The sequence below is a fragment of the Rhinoderma darwinii genome, chromosome 11 (genome assembly GCF_050947455.1).
Source record: "Rhinoderma darwinii isolate aRhiDar2 chromosome 11, aRhiDar2.hap1, whole genome shotgun sequence".
Classification (NCBI taxonomy): Eukaryota; Metazoa; Chordata; class Amphibia; order Anura; family Rhinodermatidae; genus Rhinoderma; species Rhinoderma darwinii.
In genome coordinates this window covers 48,143,237-48,159,449 of record NC_134697.1, presented here as the reverse complement: position 1 = coordinate 48,159,449, position 16,213 = coordinate 48,143,237, and the positions used below count along the sequence as shown (strand labels likewise).

The 16,213-nt window shown below is 41.3% G+C and overlaps 1 protein-coding gene across 2 annotated transcripts in view; it reads left to right on the top strand.

The window, feature by feature from the left end:
- SLC16A12 (solute carrier family 16 member 12) overlaps nt 1-15,954 on the top strand; it is a 55,926-nt gene extending 39,972 nt beyond the window's left edge. For both annotated transcript variants that reach the window (XM_075841205.1, XM_075841206.1), the window contains exons 2-7: nt 1,185-1,462; nt 2,467-2,570; nt 7,065-7,208; nt 10,921-11,506; nt 13,728-13,987; nt 15,004-15,954. In XM_075841205.1, coding sequence (XP_075697320.1) covers nt 1,356-1,462; nt 2,467-2,570; nt 7,065-7,208; nt 10,921-11,506; nt 13,728-13,987; nt 15,004-15,227 — 1,425 coding nt within the window. In that variant the 5' untranslated portion in view covers nt 1,185-1,355 and the 3' untranslated portion in view covers nt 15,228-15,954. The remainder of the gene's footprint in view (nt 1-1,184; nt 1,463-2,466; nt 2,571-7,064; nt 7,209-10,920; nt 11,507-13,727; nt 13,988-15,003) is intronic.
- The last annotated feature ends 259 nt before the right edge of the window (nt 15,955-16,213 follow it).

The window sequence follows — 16,213 nt, the reverse complement described above, 5'->3', positions numbered from 1 at the left end:
GTATTTTGGTATTAAATAAGAGTTATGTACAAGGCTTCATGCACATATCTGTGATTTTTTTTATATGGCCACAAAACACAAAATGAGGCTCCTGTGTGCGGTCCGTTTTTTTTTAACAGACAATTGAATAGAATGGGCGAGACTAATCTGTCAAAACTGACAGGAATAGGACCTGCTCTGGGTTTTGAGAATCGGGCACACAGATCTGAAAAAAAAAAACAAAAACGGATGTGTGCATGGCCCCATAGAAATGGCTTTGAATGGACTCCTGATTATAAACACAACAATCTATTGAATGATAACAAGGATGATGTAGAGAACGGGCATTGTCCATTCAGCTCTGCATGATATTATTAGAAGTATTACCATTTATACTATTATGCTATGTGTAATGATATAAACTTGATGTCACAGATACCATTGCTTGTTACATTTTATTGAGCTCACAGAAAACACAGCGGAGCAATGCCCATTGGATTTCATGTCTGCTTTGCATGCTGTCAGCAGATGTTATTCCCTCCATGTCCTAATATTTGTGTTTGCGACGTTCTTTCAACTAGATCTGTTCTCATCATGTAGCCAAGAATTTCCTTTTTGTTTTATTCTCGATGAAGCTAAGTGTTGTCATTAAGATTTTTGGTTCTTGTTGTGGTTTCGCCTTGAATTTTATGTTTGTAGTCTTGTTTTTTTCCCACTTGCTCTTTACTCTACTGCCAGATTTAGCATAAGGCAACCTATGGGGGGTTTGAAAAATATTTGCTTCTAATTCGTTTAGCTATCACAAATTATTACATATTCGTCACATAGAATGATTTCAGATTTTAAAAAATAAGACAAAAGGAACCGATTACGTAAAGCATTTTCTTTAACGTATTATTACATTTCCTTAGAGGAACAATTCAGGTAAAATGTATTTTGTGTGCAGGGCTTGAGGAGGCGGTGCATGACACAGGTATTCTCTCTTTATTGCTCTTTGAATTCCTGTGCCATGTACCACCCCCCTGCACTGCCCCCGGCATAACACAATGTATAAGTTTTACCCAGAGTGTTATCACCTGTTCGTTTACACTGAAAACACCATTAAGTTGTGATGATGTTTTCCATCATTTTTGGCATTTATTAACCAGGTAATTAAATTAAATGATCTAATTCTGTATTCTTTTTATATTTTTATATTTTTTCAGATGGTGAATAAAATTGTACATAAAAAAGCTTTTGTCCTGGAGTATTCCGCATGTCGCCAAAAAACTGTCTGTATCTGGATGTGATCCTATGTGGACAAAGAAGCTCAGCCGCTATTTATACCTGTTTAAGGTGGGAAGTTTGGGTTCAAGAGGTGCCTACGGTTGTCAACCATGACAAAGAAGACGATTCTGCACACAGCCCCACCTGATGGCGGCTGGGGGTGGATGATTGTGGCTGGCTGCTTTCTTGTTACAGTCTGCACACGAGCTGTTACAAGGTGTGTAGTTTTCAATTGTTTTTATTTAACAGAACATTATTGTCTGCATCTTTTCATATAGGTGACAAGGCAGCGCAGACCATTAGGTCTAAATTGACCTAATTACATGTCCAACCTATAGCCGGCCTTGGATTAATTGGCGGTATAGAACCAGCTGAGCCCCATAAATATTAATATAGAGTGAGAAGGCATATCAAATTGAAGTTAAAAAAAACACCCCCAAAAAATATTTAAATATGTATATGAGTAAATGTGTATGTAAAGTGAACTATAAAGGATATGTAAACCTTTTCACTTATTTAAAAAATAAAAATAAAACAATGTATTATGTGATTTTAAGTTTTGGGGCTAGTTCACACGGCGGATTTTGCGTGGCGGGTCCTGCCGCAAAATCCGCCGTGGAACTATTCCGGTCAGCGGCAGGAAGATTCCTCCCTCCCATTGATATCAATGGGAGGTTTGGGTGGAATCCGCTTGAAGAACGAGCAGGACGCTGAAATAATCAACTAGCGGGAAAATGACGCGTCCGACTCCCATTGAAATGGTTGGAAGGCGGAATTCTGCGGCGGAATCTGTGGCAGATACTGCTGCAAAATTAGTGTGTGAACATATCCTTAAATTGTTTTTATTAAAAAAAAATACTTTTTGGGATACAGCTTCTATGTATCCTGTATACATAGAAACTGTATTTTGCAGCCAAAACTGAAACCGTCAGGTCAGCAGAACTGACGGCTGGGCAGAAAGATGGTCCTGCATATCTCTGGCACGCAGGATCCAGCTGCTTTCGATAAAATCTAAGCTCATGAATTTAGATGTGATCGACACGGAGGACCAGCTTTCACCAAAGCCATCAGTCCTGCTGACCAGACGGAATCGGCTTTAAAAACTTTCAAAGTTCACCTAAAAACTTGCAATATTAAAATTGTAACTATGAGCATAACATGTATTACTGCTTGAGTTCTGGTACATTAAGTTATCTACCATTTTTTCTTCCCATTTTATAGATGTATCTCAATATTCTTTGTTGAGTTCCAAGTATATTTTGGTCAAGATTATTCAAGAACAGCTTGGATACATTCCATTGTTGACTGTGCTACAATGCTATGTGGTAAGTAATGTGAAGTTATCCTTACATCATAAGAAATATCATGCTTAAACTAACGTGCGTGAAAAATCTAAAAAATGTAGACTTTATAAAGAAATTAAACAACAACCCTGATACGCCTTATTACGGGGCTGTTAAAGGGCCTTGGTACAGAGTGCTGCATTGGACTGAAGTGCTCGGTTGCCTCATGAAAGCCAAGATCCTGCTCTAATGGTCGGGATCAGAAGAACCTCTGAGGCCTCATTCACACGGCAGGGTTTCCCGGCCGGGTGCCGGCCGTTCATAAATCGGCCGGCACCCGGCTGCATTAGGAATAATAGACCCCTAATGGGGCTATTCACACAACCGATTTTTTGACGGCCGGGAAATCCGGCCGTCAAAAAATAGGACATGCTCTATCTTTGCCCGGGTACCCGGCCGCCCGGCTCCCATAGAAGTCTATGGTGCCGGGTATTACACGGCCATCACTGGAATGTGTTCCGAGTGATGGCCGGGTTTCCCGGCGCTTGCGCTCTCTCTGCTCCTCCTCACAGCGCACAGTGCATGTGAGGAGGAGGAGTTGATGCCATTCTGACGAATGGCATCGCTGAACACGGTGTGGCAGGGCCGGGGTGTACAGCAGGTGGAAGGGAGCACTGCGCTGGCTCCCTTCCCCTGCTTGAAAAGCACCCTGGCCCGGCGACACCTTCGATGGCGCCGCTAGCAGCTGCAGCTGCTGCGGCTGCTACTACCGTAGCGACGCCACTATAGCAGAGCAGGGAGGTATCTCCCCGTTCTGCTATGTGCTAGCCGCACTTTAGCTCCTTGAAGGAGCGGAATCCCCGTGTTTTCGGGGATTCCGCTCCTGGACAGAGCGCTTGATGTCTCTGTCCATATCTGGGCAGTGACATCAGGGGAAACTCCTGAAGCGGAATCCCCGAACACATGGGGATTCCCCTTCAGGAGTTGCCGCTGATGTCACTGTCCTGATCTGCCCGGCCCGGCACGGATGCAAAACTTTATGCAAACCGGCCGGGCAGAATGGCCGATTTTACCGGCCGGCACTCGGGCTTGGGAACGACCCGTTCGTGTGAATCCCGCCTAATCCTGTCCGTTTAACCCCTTAGATGCTATGGTCAATAGCCTAATGAAGGCCCCCAGATTTGCCATCTTTGCACTCCTATTAGGTCCTGGAAGCAGGGTCTGATAGAATGCCTGTCAGTTTTAGGCCTCATTTACACGAACGTAATATACGCGCGTGCTTTGCACGCATGTCGTACGCACCTATATTAGTCAATGGGGCAGTTTAGACGATGCGTGAATTGCGCTCAGCGCGTGTGCGCAGAAAAAAACTCACGAAATGTTCTATAATCGTGCGTTTTTCGCGCACTCACGCACCCATTGAAGTCAATGGGTGCGTGAAAACCACGCATGCCGCACGGAAGCACTTCCGTGCGAACTGCGTGATTCGCGCAAGAGCTGTCAAACTCCTGAATGTAAACAGAAAAGCACCACGTGCTTTTCTGTTTACAAACATCCAAACGGAGTGTCAAATTCGAGATGAGCGCACCGAACTTCACCGGGTTCGGCCAAACTCGTTTTGACCGAAACCGGTAAAAAATGTTCGGGTACGCGACGTCAGGAGACAGTCACTGTCCACGGTGCTGAAAGCGTTAAACTGGTTCAGCACCATGGACAGTGACTTCCGCTCCGAAAATCCATGAACCTGTAAAAAAAAAAAGACGTTCTGACTTACCGATAACTCCGGTCCGACCTCCCGGGATGACAGTTCAGTCCAAGTGACAGCTGCAGCCAATCACAGGCCAAGCACAGGCTGCAGCCAATCACAGGCTGCAGCGGTCTCATGGACTGCGGCGTCATCCTGGGAGGTGGGGCCGGATGACAAGAGAGGGACGCATCACCAAGGCAACGGCCGGGAGCCCGGACTGGGGGAAGCAGGAAGTTCTTGGTAAGTATGAAAGTCTTTTTTTATTCACAGGTTGGTGTATATTGTGTTCGGCATTCACTGTCGAGGGTGCTGAAAGAGTTACTGCCGATCAGTTAGCTCTTTCAGCACCTTGGACAGTGACGGGCGTCGACTAGCCTCATCTCTATGATGGCGGCTGCGCGAAAATCACGCAGCCGCGCATCATACACGGATGACACACAGCGTTTTTTGCGCGCGCAAAACGCACACGCTCGTGTAAATGAGGCCTCAAACTGACAAGCATCATAATACACTGTGCTATATAAGTACAGACAATTGGTATTTCTACATTCGTAATGACCTATAAAATTAATAATCCATAAAATCATGACGTTATTTATTCCGCATGGTGAAAAAACCCTCCTAAATAACAATGCCAGAATTACGGTCTTATGTTCATTGCACCTCCCAAAAAATTAAATAAAAAGTGATCAAAAAGTCATATATACCTAAATGAATTGGTACCAATGAAAACGACAACTCCTTCCACAACAATTAAGCCAATACAGCTCCATCGATTGAAAAATTAAAATGTTATTATTCTTGGAACGCGACAGCACCAAACCACATTTTTCTTTTAAAGGAAGTGAGTTTACTTTGCAAAAGAGGAAAAATACCAGCAAACAATACATATTTGGTAATCGTACCCCCCCCCCCCCGTAGAATAAAGATAGCATATTATATATCCCGCACGGTGAATGTTGTAAAAGCAAAACCCAAAAACAATAGCGGAAATGTTGTTTCTTTTTCCATCCCCCACAATGTTTTAGAAAGAGTATACAATACATTGTGTATACATACACAAAAGAGGAAAAATACCAGCAAACAATACATATTTGGTAATCGTACCCCCCCCCCCGTAGAATAAAGATAGCATATTATATATCCCGCACGGTGAATGTTGTAAAAGCAAAACCCAAAAACAATAGCGGAAATGTTGTTTCTTTTTCCATCCCCCACAATGTTTTAGAAAGAGTATACAATACATTGTGTATACATATATATATATATATATATATATATATATATATATAAAACAAAAATTGTGCCTTTAAATAAAATACAACTCTTCCCACAAAAAGAAAAGCCCCCATTAGTTCACGTTCATGGAAAAAAAAAAGTTATTGGTCTTGGAATTTGATGATGAAAAAACTAATAAAATTGCTAAAAAAAAATGTTCACTAAGGCCCAAGATGCATCCACTGGGAAGGGGGTAACCAAGTGATGTATTTACCATAGCATACAATCTAAAGCAAAGCTAATTTATATCCAAAATGGAAAGAAAACACCTAATGCATGGGATTTGTTTCCCTTGGCAAATTTCTATTTTTCTGAAATATACCTCATGGTTTTTTTTCACCATGAGGGATAAATAACGTCTTTGAAATGAGAGAAAATATTGCCTGTATTTATAATACTATCATTCTTTAATTATGAAGATCCAGTGGTTGTACCATATAGACAATTACTGTAGGCAGTGGGAACCTGGGTGGGACTACTCTCTACTGGAGAACCAGTCAAAGGCGGGCCGGTGGCGCATCTGCCCTGACTGCTGGGGGTCCCAACAAGCTGCTCTTCCTTGTCCAGGGTATTTGGATAGCAGCAAACAAAATACCTCTCTTAGGCCTTATTCACACAAACGTTTTTTCACGTGCCTGTGCTGTCCATTTAAAGTAACTGACAGCACACTGACCAATTCAACGCGGCTATTCACACATCCGTGTTTTTTTTTAAGGAGTGTGTGTCGGTTGGGTGAAACCCACCGCATGTCCTATTATGGTCAATTTTTGCACACCCATTGGGTGCGTGAAAAACACGGCAACATGGCATCCAGGTGCAGCCTGTTTTTCACGCGTTAGTTGCTAAAGAAATGCAGAGAGAATAAGGATTAAAACCAGGAAGCGCTCACAGAGGAGAAACACAGATGAGAAAAATAAATGACACACACGGAAACTACACTTTCGCAACACGCAACACGGACAGTCATATGCATGAAAAACTGCCTGTTTTTTGCGTGTGCAAATCGTAAATAAGGCCTTAGGTGAAGGAAAGTCCAGCTACTACTGTAGTGCCGACAAGTACTGGGATCTTCTGTCATGACATAATTGACTAACAGGAATGGACTACCACTTTATTTTTATGCTATGACACCCATCCTTCATACCCATGTTTTTAAATGTGATATTCTAAATGAATCTTGAAAAAAAAGAAAAATCATGTTTAAAAGAAATAAACTTATAATAAGATAAAAAAAAAAACATCTCCATGAGGTCTTTCCCAAGGAAGCTTACATGCATTGATTTATTTACTTGTCCAATAACGTAGATTGAACCAGAGTTGTCCATCTCACTGGTCATTGGTAGCTTTACAAAACGACTGGATTTTAAGAACAATATAAAGGTAATAGCCTCACGGTCCTTGAGGAAAGGGAATGGGCCAGCTCCATGGGCCCCATAGCAGCGACATGAAATTAGATTAATCTTATGCAAACATCCTTACAAAGGTTTTAATGATTGTAATTTCTTATACAGCCCCTCTGGGAAGCTATGTGAGCAATCATGTCTCTTGTCAAATGGGAATCATGCTTGGTGGTCTTCTTGCTTCCACGGGACTTATCCTAAGTTCATTTGCAACAAGCCTGGAGTATCTCTACCTCACCCTGGGAGTCCTCACAGGTAATATCCACTTCTTTTATATAGCTTTCCACTATATCAACTTTCTCAATCTTGTAGTCACAGCACTAAATTCTATTTATTTGTTGTAAACTAGAACACAGTACAGACTCCATGAATTTAGTACAAAATGAATGATTACATACATTGCAACACTGTCATCTAATACGCAGCAAAATCTGTAGCGTGAAAACGCAGCTATTAACAAAGCAAAACGTAAAGTGCGTTTTTTCCTGCGAATTTTTTGCGGTTTTGCTGCATATTTTCTGCAGCAAAATACGCAACGTGTGCATGTAGCCTAAATGGGGTTGTGTTTGAAGCATGTGCATTGATTTCTGCGAACCCCATTCAGATAAACTCAGCAACTCCCAGTGCTTGGACCCCCACTGATTAAAACGTCTGACATGTCACTATGATATGTCAAAAGTTTTATGAAAGTCTAGATAACCTTTAACACAATTGTTTAGAAATGAACTACAGAATTCCACTCCAGATGATCTCATCTCTTACAGGGGTTGTCCAGGCTGGGAGCTGTTTTTTATACTAATGACCTATTCCAGTTTATGATCGTTGGGGGTCTGACGCCTGGACCCTGCACTGATCAGTTGTTCCGGCAGCCTCTGATCAACGGGAGCTATGCAGTGTTGGTGCCAGAAGCAGATGGCTCCAACCTCTATATAGCAGCCATGCCGCAGTAACGCAGTAATGCAGCTCTGTTCCTAGCTGCAGTAACCCAGCACGGGCGCTATACAGTGGTCAGCTCTGGCAGCTGGAACAGCTGTCACACAGCATTTAGGTCAGGTTTTTGCGGCGTTTTTCATGGCAATCTTTTTATTTATTTTTAAAGGCGTGCTCAGATAGAACGTCTATGAGCCCATCTTCAGCCTAGCGAGAAGCACGGATCACAGCCAAAGGTGCAGGGCGCTCAGCTGCATGCTTTTGCACTTCCGTTTCAGCAACGGTGGGGGTCTCACACCCGGACCCCCACCGATCAAGGTTTTTGATAAGTCTCTAACATAAAAGTTTTTTTTAAAAGTTCAGCAACCCTTCAAATGAAAATGCAGCATCCTGATGTTTGCTGGTAGTCAAAAGAAGATTAGGAAGTTCTCTACACACAATGGCCAACACATATTAATAATGGCATATTTTGCACCAATGAAATTAAAGAGTAGTTGGCAGAATTGTCCCTACTTTCTTAATAGGCACACACCTCCTAATAAATCCGGTGCATTTTTAATTCTCTGACTAATTGAAAATCTTTGTACATCTGCTATGAGCAACTGTACATTTGCGCCACTATTTTGTACCTTTTTAACCTAAACAATACGTCTTAATGTATATTTACAGCTGACTGCGTCCACTTTTCTCGCCTATTCTCTTTATTTGGAGTGAGAAGACAAATATCTGGTGCAAATTTGGTGAAATTTCAGATGCTACTTTTTAATCTACTGTATTAATCATTTAATCAATTTCTGCCAAATTCAGGCGTAAACTAAATAATAAATGTGGTCCATGGCCTTTTTGTTTGTGGTGTTTTGTGCCAATTTTTCTTATTCCCATGGCGCTTTTTCCAAAATGTTGCATGCCCTAGGTGTGGCTCTTTTGAGGGTTTAAACCACCCATAATTCAAAATTTGAACAATAACTGCACTGTGTTGCCATCTTCTGGCGCATTTTTTAAGACACATTATTTGAAGCATTTTTTAAATGCCCCTCCCCCCCAAAAAAAAAGAATGTGTGCAGGAGACCTAAGTGTCGTGGAGTTCTTTTATAATATATTTTAGTCGTCAGGAGGCTGATCTAAATTATGACCTGAAATAAACAGAATATGGAAGCAAGTAGAAAGCAAAAAAAGTTACAAATTGGTCGGACACATTTTTTATCCACCGCTGACCCATCTCTGAAGCCACAGGATTTTATTGACACCAGGGTATTTCATAGAGTTGCTAAAACTAAAATCAGTAAAACACGTATTGTTAGACATAAAAACATTATAAAACATATACATTTACATGACAGTGGGCGGGGCGAGGGGAAGGCGGAGTAAATGTGGAGTTTTTATTATAAATAAGAAGACTGGTGGGGAAGGCGGGGTCAACAGGGGGAAATTTAATTCATGATTCAATAACTTTCATGTAAAACTTTAGGGATCGAGAGTGGGAGTGCATTGTGAAACCCCTGCCTTGGGCATTAAAAGAGTTTGTCCAACCCCTGCATGGCAGACATAAAATGACAGAATGTCACGTAACTCTATTATCAGATGCCAGATGACCGTTGGCGTAAATTAGCTTTTTCACTAGCTAAATGGAAATAAGAATAATAACATCCATTATTAGCTTAGAGTAGCTGTGGTATTAAAAGCTTAGTATTTGGTCTCCTAGAGGATAGTATTAACAATCTGGCATTACTATTGTTTTTGCATGGAAAAGTGCCAAACATTTACAAAGGAAAAATGTGCATCACAGACCACCTGCATCAACAGACTGGTCACGACTTTTGTGTCTATTTTTAAAAAGGTTTTTTTATGTGATAATGTGAACACCGAACGTTACTTGTTTTATTACATAATGAGTTGAGCCAGAACATAGTTTAATGGGCAGAATAAACATTTAACACACTAAGAGGTAAGGTTTTCAATGGGATACAAGTTGTGATAATTGTTTTTCAGCCAGTTATGTAATATCCTATTGTAATAATAAGAAGGTTTCATTATGATGCCAAAGTATATGGGGAAATTTCTACTACTTCTCCCAGGTATTGCCACACAGCCCCCTCCCTGGTAGTGCCACACAGCCCCCTCCCTGGTAGTGCCACAAAGACCCCCCTGTAGATAGCGTCATTGGGTCACCCTCTAGGAGCGGAATCTCCAGCCAGAGCATAGGCCAGGGATTCCGCTCCTAGGGGGAAGCCCTGGTGTCACTGTCCATATAAGAACAGTGACTTCAGTGGCTACTCCTTGACCGGAATCCCGGTTGCTGACTCTGGCCGGGGATTCTGCTCCAGGAGGAGCCCCTGATGTCAATGTCCATATACACATCAGTGATCTAAGGGGTTTCCTCTAAGAGCGGAATCCCCGGCCAGATCATCGGCAATGGGGATACCGCTCAAGGAGTAGCCACTAATTCTGAAGCAAGAAACCATCAGCTCCCTGCCTCAGAATTAGTTCAGAGTGGAGGAGCAGAGGGAGCCACTGACGTCACTGTTCATATATGGACAGTAACATCAAGGGCTTCCCCAAGCACAGCTCTTAAAGTAGCGCTGTACCCGGGCAGGGAGTCCTCAGCGAGCGGAGGAGCTCTCTTTGCTCCTCCACTCTAAACTAATTCTGAAGCAGGGAGCTGATGGTTCCCTGCTTCAGAATTGGGTTCAGCTGTATCTGCATCCTACAGATAGAGTTGACAGCGGGACATAACCCCGGCCACCTGGGACAGTGGGAGATTGCCCAGAATCCGGGACTGCCCCGCTGAATCCTGGACGGTTGGGAGGCATGGATACTGTCATCACTATATCCTGTGTGGCTTTGTGTCTTGAAGGTCCCCATATCTTTCGCATAGACATGTGACATCAATACAATTTTAATATTCAAACTGATGATGATGCAAATCTAGTGAGATATTTTAGAACAACAACGGCCCACAATCATTCGGTCCAATTATTTCAGCATTTTTTTTTTTCAGTCTGTCACATTTTTCACTCATTATGGATTTTTTTTCCAGGTCTTGGATTTGCACTTTGTTACAGTCCTGCTATTGCCATGGTGGGAAAGTACTTTGACAAGAGGAAAGCCTTGGCTTATGGAATTGCCATGTCTGGAAGTGGGATTGGCACCTTTATATTGGCCCCAGTGGTACAGCTGCTAATTGAACAGTTTTCCTGGCGTGGAGCTTTACTCATCCTTGGTGGTTTTGTTGCCAATCTTTGTGTCTGTGGTGCTTTAATGAGACCTATAAACTTGAAGGAGGACTTTGTACACTATTCACTAACGCAGGAGCCTAATCCAAATGAGTTAAACCAAAGTACCATTCCTTCTGCCAAATGTTCACCTCTGAGCCAGGATTGCACACACAAGAGTCTATGCTACTGTTCTCAAAAGGAGTACAGCTTTCTGCTGAAACCAAACTTCATCATTCTTGCAATATCATTTTTATTTCTAGCCTATGGATGCAGTCCTCCTTTTGTCTATCTTGTGCCTTATGCTCTTAGTGTTGGTGTGAGCCACCAACAAGCCGCTTTTCTAATGTCTATACTGGGCATTATAGACATTGTCGGTAACATCACCTTTGGATGGTTGACGGACAGAAGGTAATTCGCTTTATTTTGTAGTAGACTAAAAAATGGTCGTATAGTGCTAGTATATAGTAATAAAGCTAGGTCCTCAACAGCAAATTGCTTTGCGTCATGTAAATCCAATCAATTTGGACCCCCCTCCCAAAAATCCCCCCCCCCGCTCAAATACTGGACCTAGTTAAACCTAGAAAGGCTCTGATCACAATGACGATACCTGCTTTCAGTCAGGTGTTCCTGCGCCATTCTTACACTTATACCTCCGAGTACCTTAAATTTTATATGGAGGCACATAGAGGTATGAAAATAAATAAATAAATCAATCAATCAGTGGCATGTTCCAATGCATGTTATATTATGCTGACCTTCTCCCCAAAAAGCATTGCATGCAATGCTGATCTGTAAGGGTAAGTCCACACGGAATGGAATTGATGCAGATTTTGCCTGCGTATTTGCAGTAGTGTTTTCCAAATCTCATCTACATGCTGCAGAATTTTTCCGCATGGAAATTGACCTCCATTGCAGATTTTAAAATCCACAGCATATCTATTTCTGTTGTGAAAAAAATAACACATTGTTGTGGATTTTCCCCATTTATTTCAATGGGGTCAAAAAAATCCTGGAAAAAAAGCTGCAAGTAAAGAAATGTAGTGGATTTCACTGTGGATTGCCTGTGGATCTGCAGCAAAATCACAAAGCTGTGGATTTTTAAACCATTAACTTATTTTTACTCTTTTTAGAATCTGCAGAAAAATCCGCAGCGGAAAATCTGCACCACGATTCGGTGCATATTTTTCCTGTGGATTTTGCTGCGGATCCTTGGTCAGATATGCAATGGGATTATTCGCACCAAATCTGACTCGTATGGACCTGGCCCAAAAGGGTACTCGTAGGGATTTCGTGTGTCACTCTACAGGGTTGCTGTATGGCTTTTAAAAGTTCGCAGATGGATGCTCCTATTTGTATGGAGATGATTCAAAAGCATAAACAAGCAGTGTAGAACAAAAATTTGGATCAGAAAACTCATATTGAAGTGGTGCCATCTAGTGGTAAAGGGGACATTTCATTTAATATATATATTTTTATCTTGAAGTTCTGTTCCCAGAATCAAAAATCCTGTGCATGGGTAATAATTTTCTGATCGCTGGAGCCCCACTGCTGGGATCCCCAGCGTTTGCGATAAAGAGGGTCCCGAACAACCAGATCCTCCTCACTGCACCCCACCCTCTTCCGCAGTAAGAAATAGCTTGAATGGAGTGGTGGTCGAGAATGCCTTCAATACTCCATTCGATTTCTACGAGACTGACGGAAACAGCTGAGTGCTGTACTCGAATGTTTCCGTCATTCTCTAAGGCTTTGAATGGATAGGCAGCACGCGTGCTCGACTCCATTCAATGTCCTAGGCACTGTGGTTAAGCAGTGGGAAGGAACAGGGGGAGCAGTTCCTCTGTTCCCGCAATCGGTTTGGGATCCTGTGGTGGGGCACCCTGCGATCAGAAAATTATCACCCATTAAAACCCCCTTAACTAGATTTCCTTAACTGCCATAAAGCATGATAGATAGAGTTAAAAAAAAAAAAAAATTAACCTGCTAAATAAAAAAATTTAGCATAATCTTAATTTTCTGCAAAATAAAAAATAATTTCTATCAAACCCAGAAAAAAGCTCCCCAATGTGAACACATACAAGCCATAGTTAAATATGTAGTAAGACAATGCCCTCTAGTGTCTAAAGTAGTATACATGACCCACAATCTACTATTTCTCCCTGTTTTTTCGGGGAACTGCCTAGTTTTGACTGAAATCCATGTCCTACTTTGCCCCTTAAATGTCCCTCTTTTAAAACTGATAAAAAGATTTGCATTAATACATTAACTATATTACTACAGAAAATGTCTATTTGATTCCTAACAATATATTAGACCCCAAATTTTGTATTATTCCATTGCAATTTGGATTTAAATTTTGTCAAAATGTGTAAATAATAAACTATTCCGGCATATAGACATGCATGAAAAAGTGGATTTTTGACATCAAAAAGTTGGGAGATATAATAACTAGATCAGTATAGATGGCTGCTGTCTATTTTTTCCCCATAAGATATTATGTAGTTGCTTTTTTTGGATTTCCCTAATATATTGTTTAAATCAGCTTAAAATAAAAGGCAGGAACATTTTGACCCAAAGCTCGTTAAGAATGCAAGCCTTAACATTTCAATAATAAAATTGTATTTTCTTTTAGGTTCCTTATAAAGCACAGATACACATGCTACCTCATAGCCGTGGCACTGGACGGTCTTAGTTGCCTTTTCCTTCCGATTCTAAGGTGCTTTGAACTACTTGTTCCCTTCTCTGTTACATTTGGTTATTTTGATGGAGCCTACGTTGCCCTGATTCCTGTTGTGACTGGAGATGTTGTAGGAACATCCAGCTTATCATCTGCCCTTGGTGTGGTGTTCTTTCTCCATGCAGTGCCATACCTGGTGAGCCCACCAATATCAGGTATGCCGACTTCATTATTTTCACAAGTATTTTGTAGCTATACTTTTTATATTCTCTGATCTATGACTATATGTAAACTAAACTTAAAAAAAATAAGGCTCATGGAGATAGAGAAAATGTTGGCACTGTTGTAGCTTGGGTAGAATTTTTTTCTATGTGACTTGTTATCTTCAAATATGTTTTCACTGCCACAATTTGTATAATATGCAAAAAAGCTCCAATTCTTGCATATTTGACTTCTATGGTGGATCTAGGCTGAACCCAATTCTGAGAACCCAACTCCAGGAATGCCTCAAAATAATCTGGTGCACATGATACCTATTTGGACACTACCTACAAATTATGTAATACCAATTTTGTGGTAGAGGAATAGCTTGGTTCAAAAGCTATATCTGGGACCTCCAACGAACTGCCAAAGACTTTACATGCCATACTCGGTGATGACATAATATTTAGAATCTACATCCATTATAACATACTTTCATTTATATAGTGTGATAGCTCTGTCTGACATCATTTTATTATTGTGCAATTAGAAGTCATGAACCACCTCCTTATAATCTTGCATATTCACTTGAATAGGAGCAGAGGTGCAGAGTTGCAACACGGCCGTTATACAGTGGTCGGAGCCAACTGCTTCCGGCACTGACCATTGCAAAAGCTCAGATGCTGGAGGCAGTCGAAACAGCTGATCAGCGCAGGGTATCGGAGCCCCACTGATCATATACTGATGGCCTATCTTGTGGATAGGTCATCAGTATGAAAAACCACCCTAAGCGCAGACAAGTTGTTGACAATTAAAGGAACACTTCAGACAAAATATATACAGCGTGTTATGCCAAGTACAGGGTCTGAGGGAGGGTGCACGACACAGGCATTCAACGGAAACCAAAGAGAGAAGCCCTGTGTTTGGCTCGGCACAAGACATTACACAGTCTTTCAGTGTTCCTTTAATCATTTGGGAACTATTGAATGGTGACCATTACTTTCTAATCATCCTCTTTTGTCTTGTGCAGGTTGGCTGGTGGACACAACTGGAAACTATACAGCAGCATTCCTTTTAAGCGGGATTTCTATGATATTTTGTGCCATTTTGTTAGCATTTGCCAAATTGATAAAAAAATGTAAGCGGAAAGAGCTGACGATGACTGTGCCCGCATCTGACACCAAGCAAGAGATCTGGACTAATGGAGATCTAACATCGGCAGCCAGTGAAGACTTTAACCACAAGGAGGTTTAGATGAACCTGGAGAAGGTGTCATGACTGACAATTATTTAGGATGTTCTAGATTGGAGTACATCCATCTTTTTAATGCACCAGCCGGTGTCTTTCAGGCTAAAAATTACTACTTTATCAATTGCACAATGAAAGAATTTACCTGCTGGCCGATATCCTTATTGCATAGCAAATGCAGAAAACCTGCACTTTATGGGGAACATTCTTGAAATCTAGATAAACTATGTTGACTTACTCCTAAAATGGGAGTAGTTTTTAGAATATTACAAAGTATATTTGAAGCTGGAAATCCCATGGTGAGCTAGACCTATGTGGATGAGCGATGGTTTTATTCCTATGCAATAAAAGAAGATGAATTAAGAATGTTTCAGTCTCCCCCACTAGAAAATCAAGCTTTATTTTCTTCAAGATACAATGTGGACTAATTAAAAGCATCCTGATATTTCCGGAGAAAATGTATGCTGGAACATTCTACATATGCCACTTGAGAGGTGGCATTGAAAATGGCATCCATCGTTACTTTCACAGTGAAGAAAATTTCCCCTACTGTAATGTCAGTCTACGACTAAGCTATTTTGTGTGTTGAAGAAAATGAAAAGATCACCGGTACAATAGTAGATAAGTACACAAGTATAATGTGTGCTCTGGTTCCAATATATTACTACTGTAATTGATAAACTGAACATAACATGCTTGTGGAGGCTATACAGTAAAGGGAATGTCTACCTTATCTCATCATGTCATCTATGCCGATTGATTTCTTAACCCCTTCCCTCTTTGGCCGCTTTTGACCTTCCTGACAGAGCCTCATTTTTCAAATCTGACATGTTTCACTTTATATGGTAATAACTCCGGAATTCTTTTACCTATCCAAGTGATTCTGAGACTGTTTTCTCGTGACACATTGGACTTTATGTTACTGGCAAAATTTGCCCGATACATTCAGTATTTAATTGTGAAAAACACCAAAATTTAGCGAAAAATTGCAA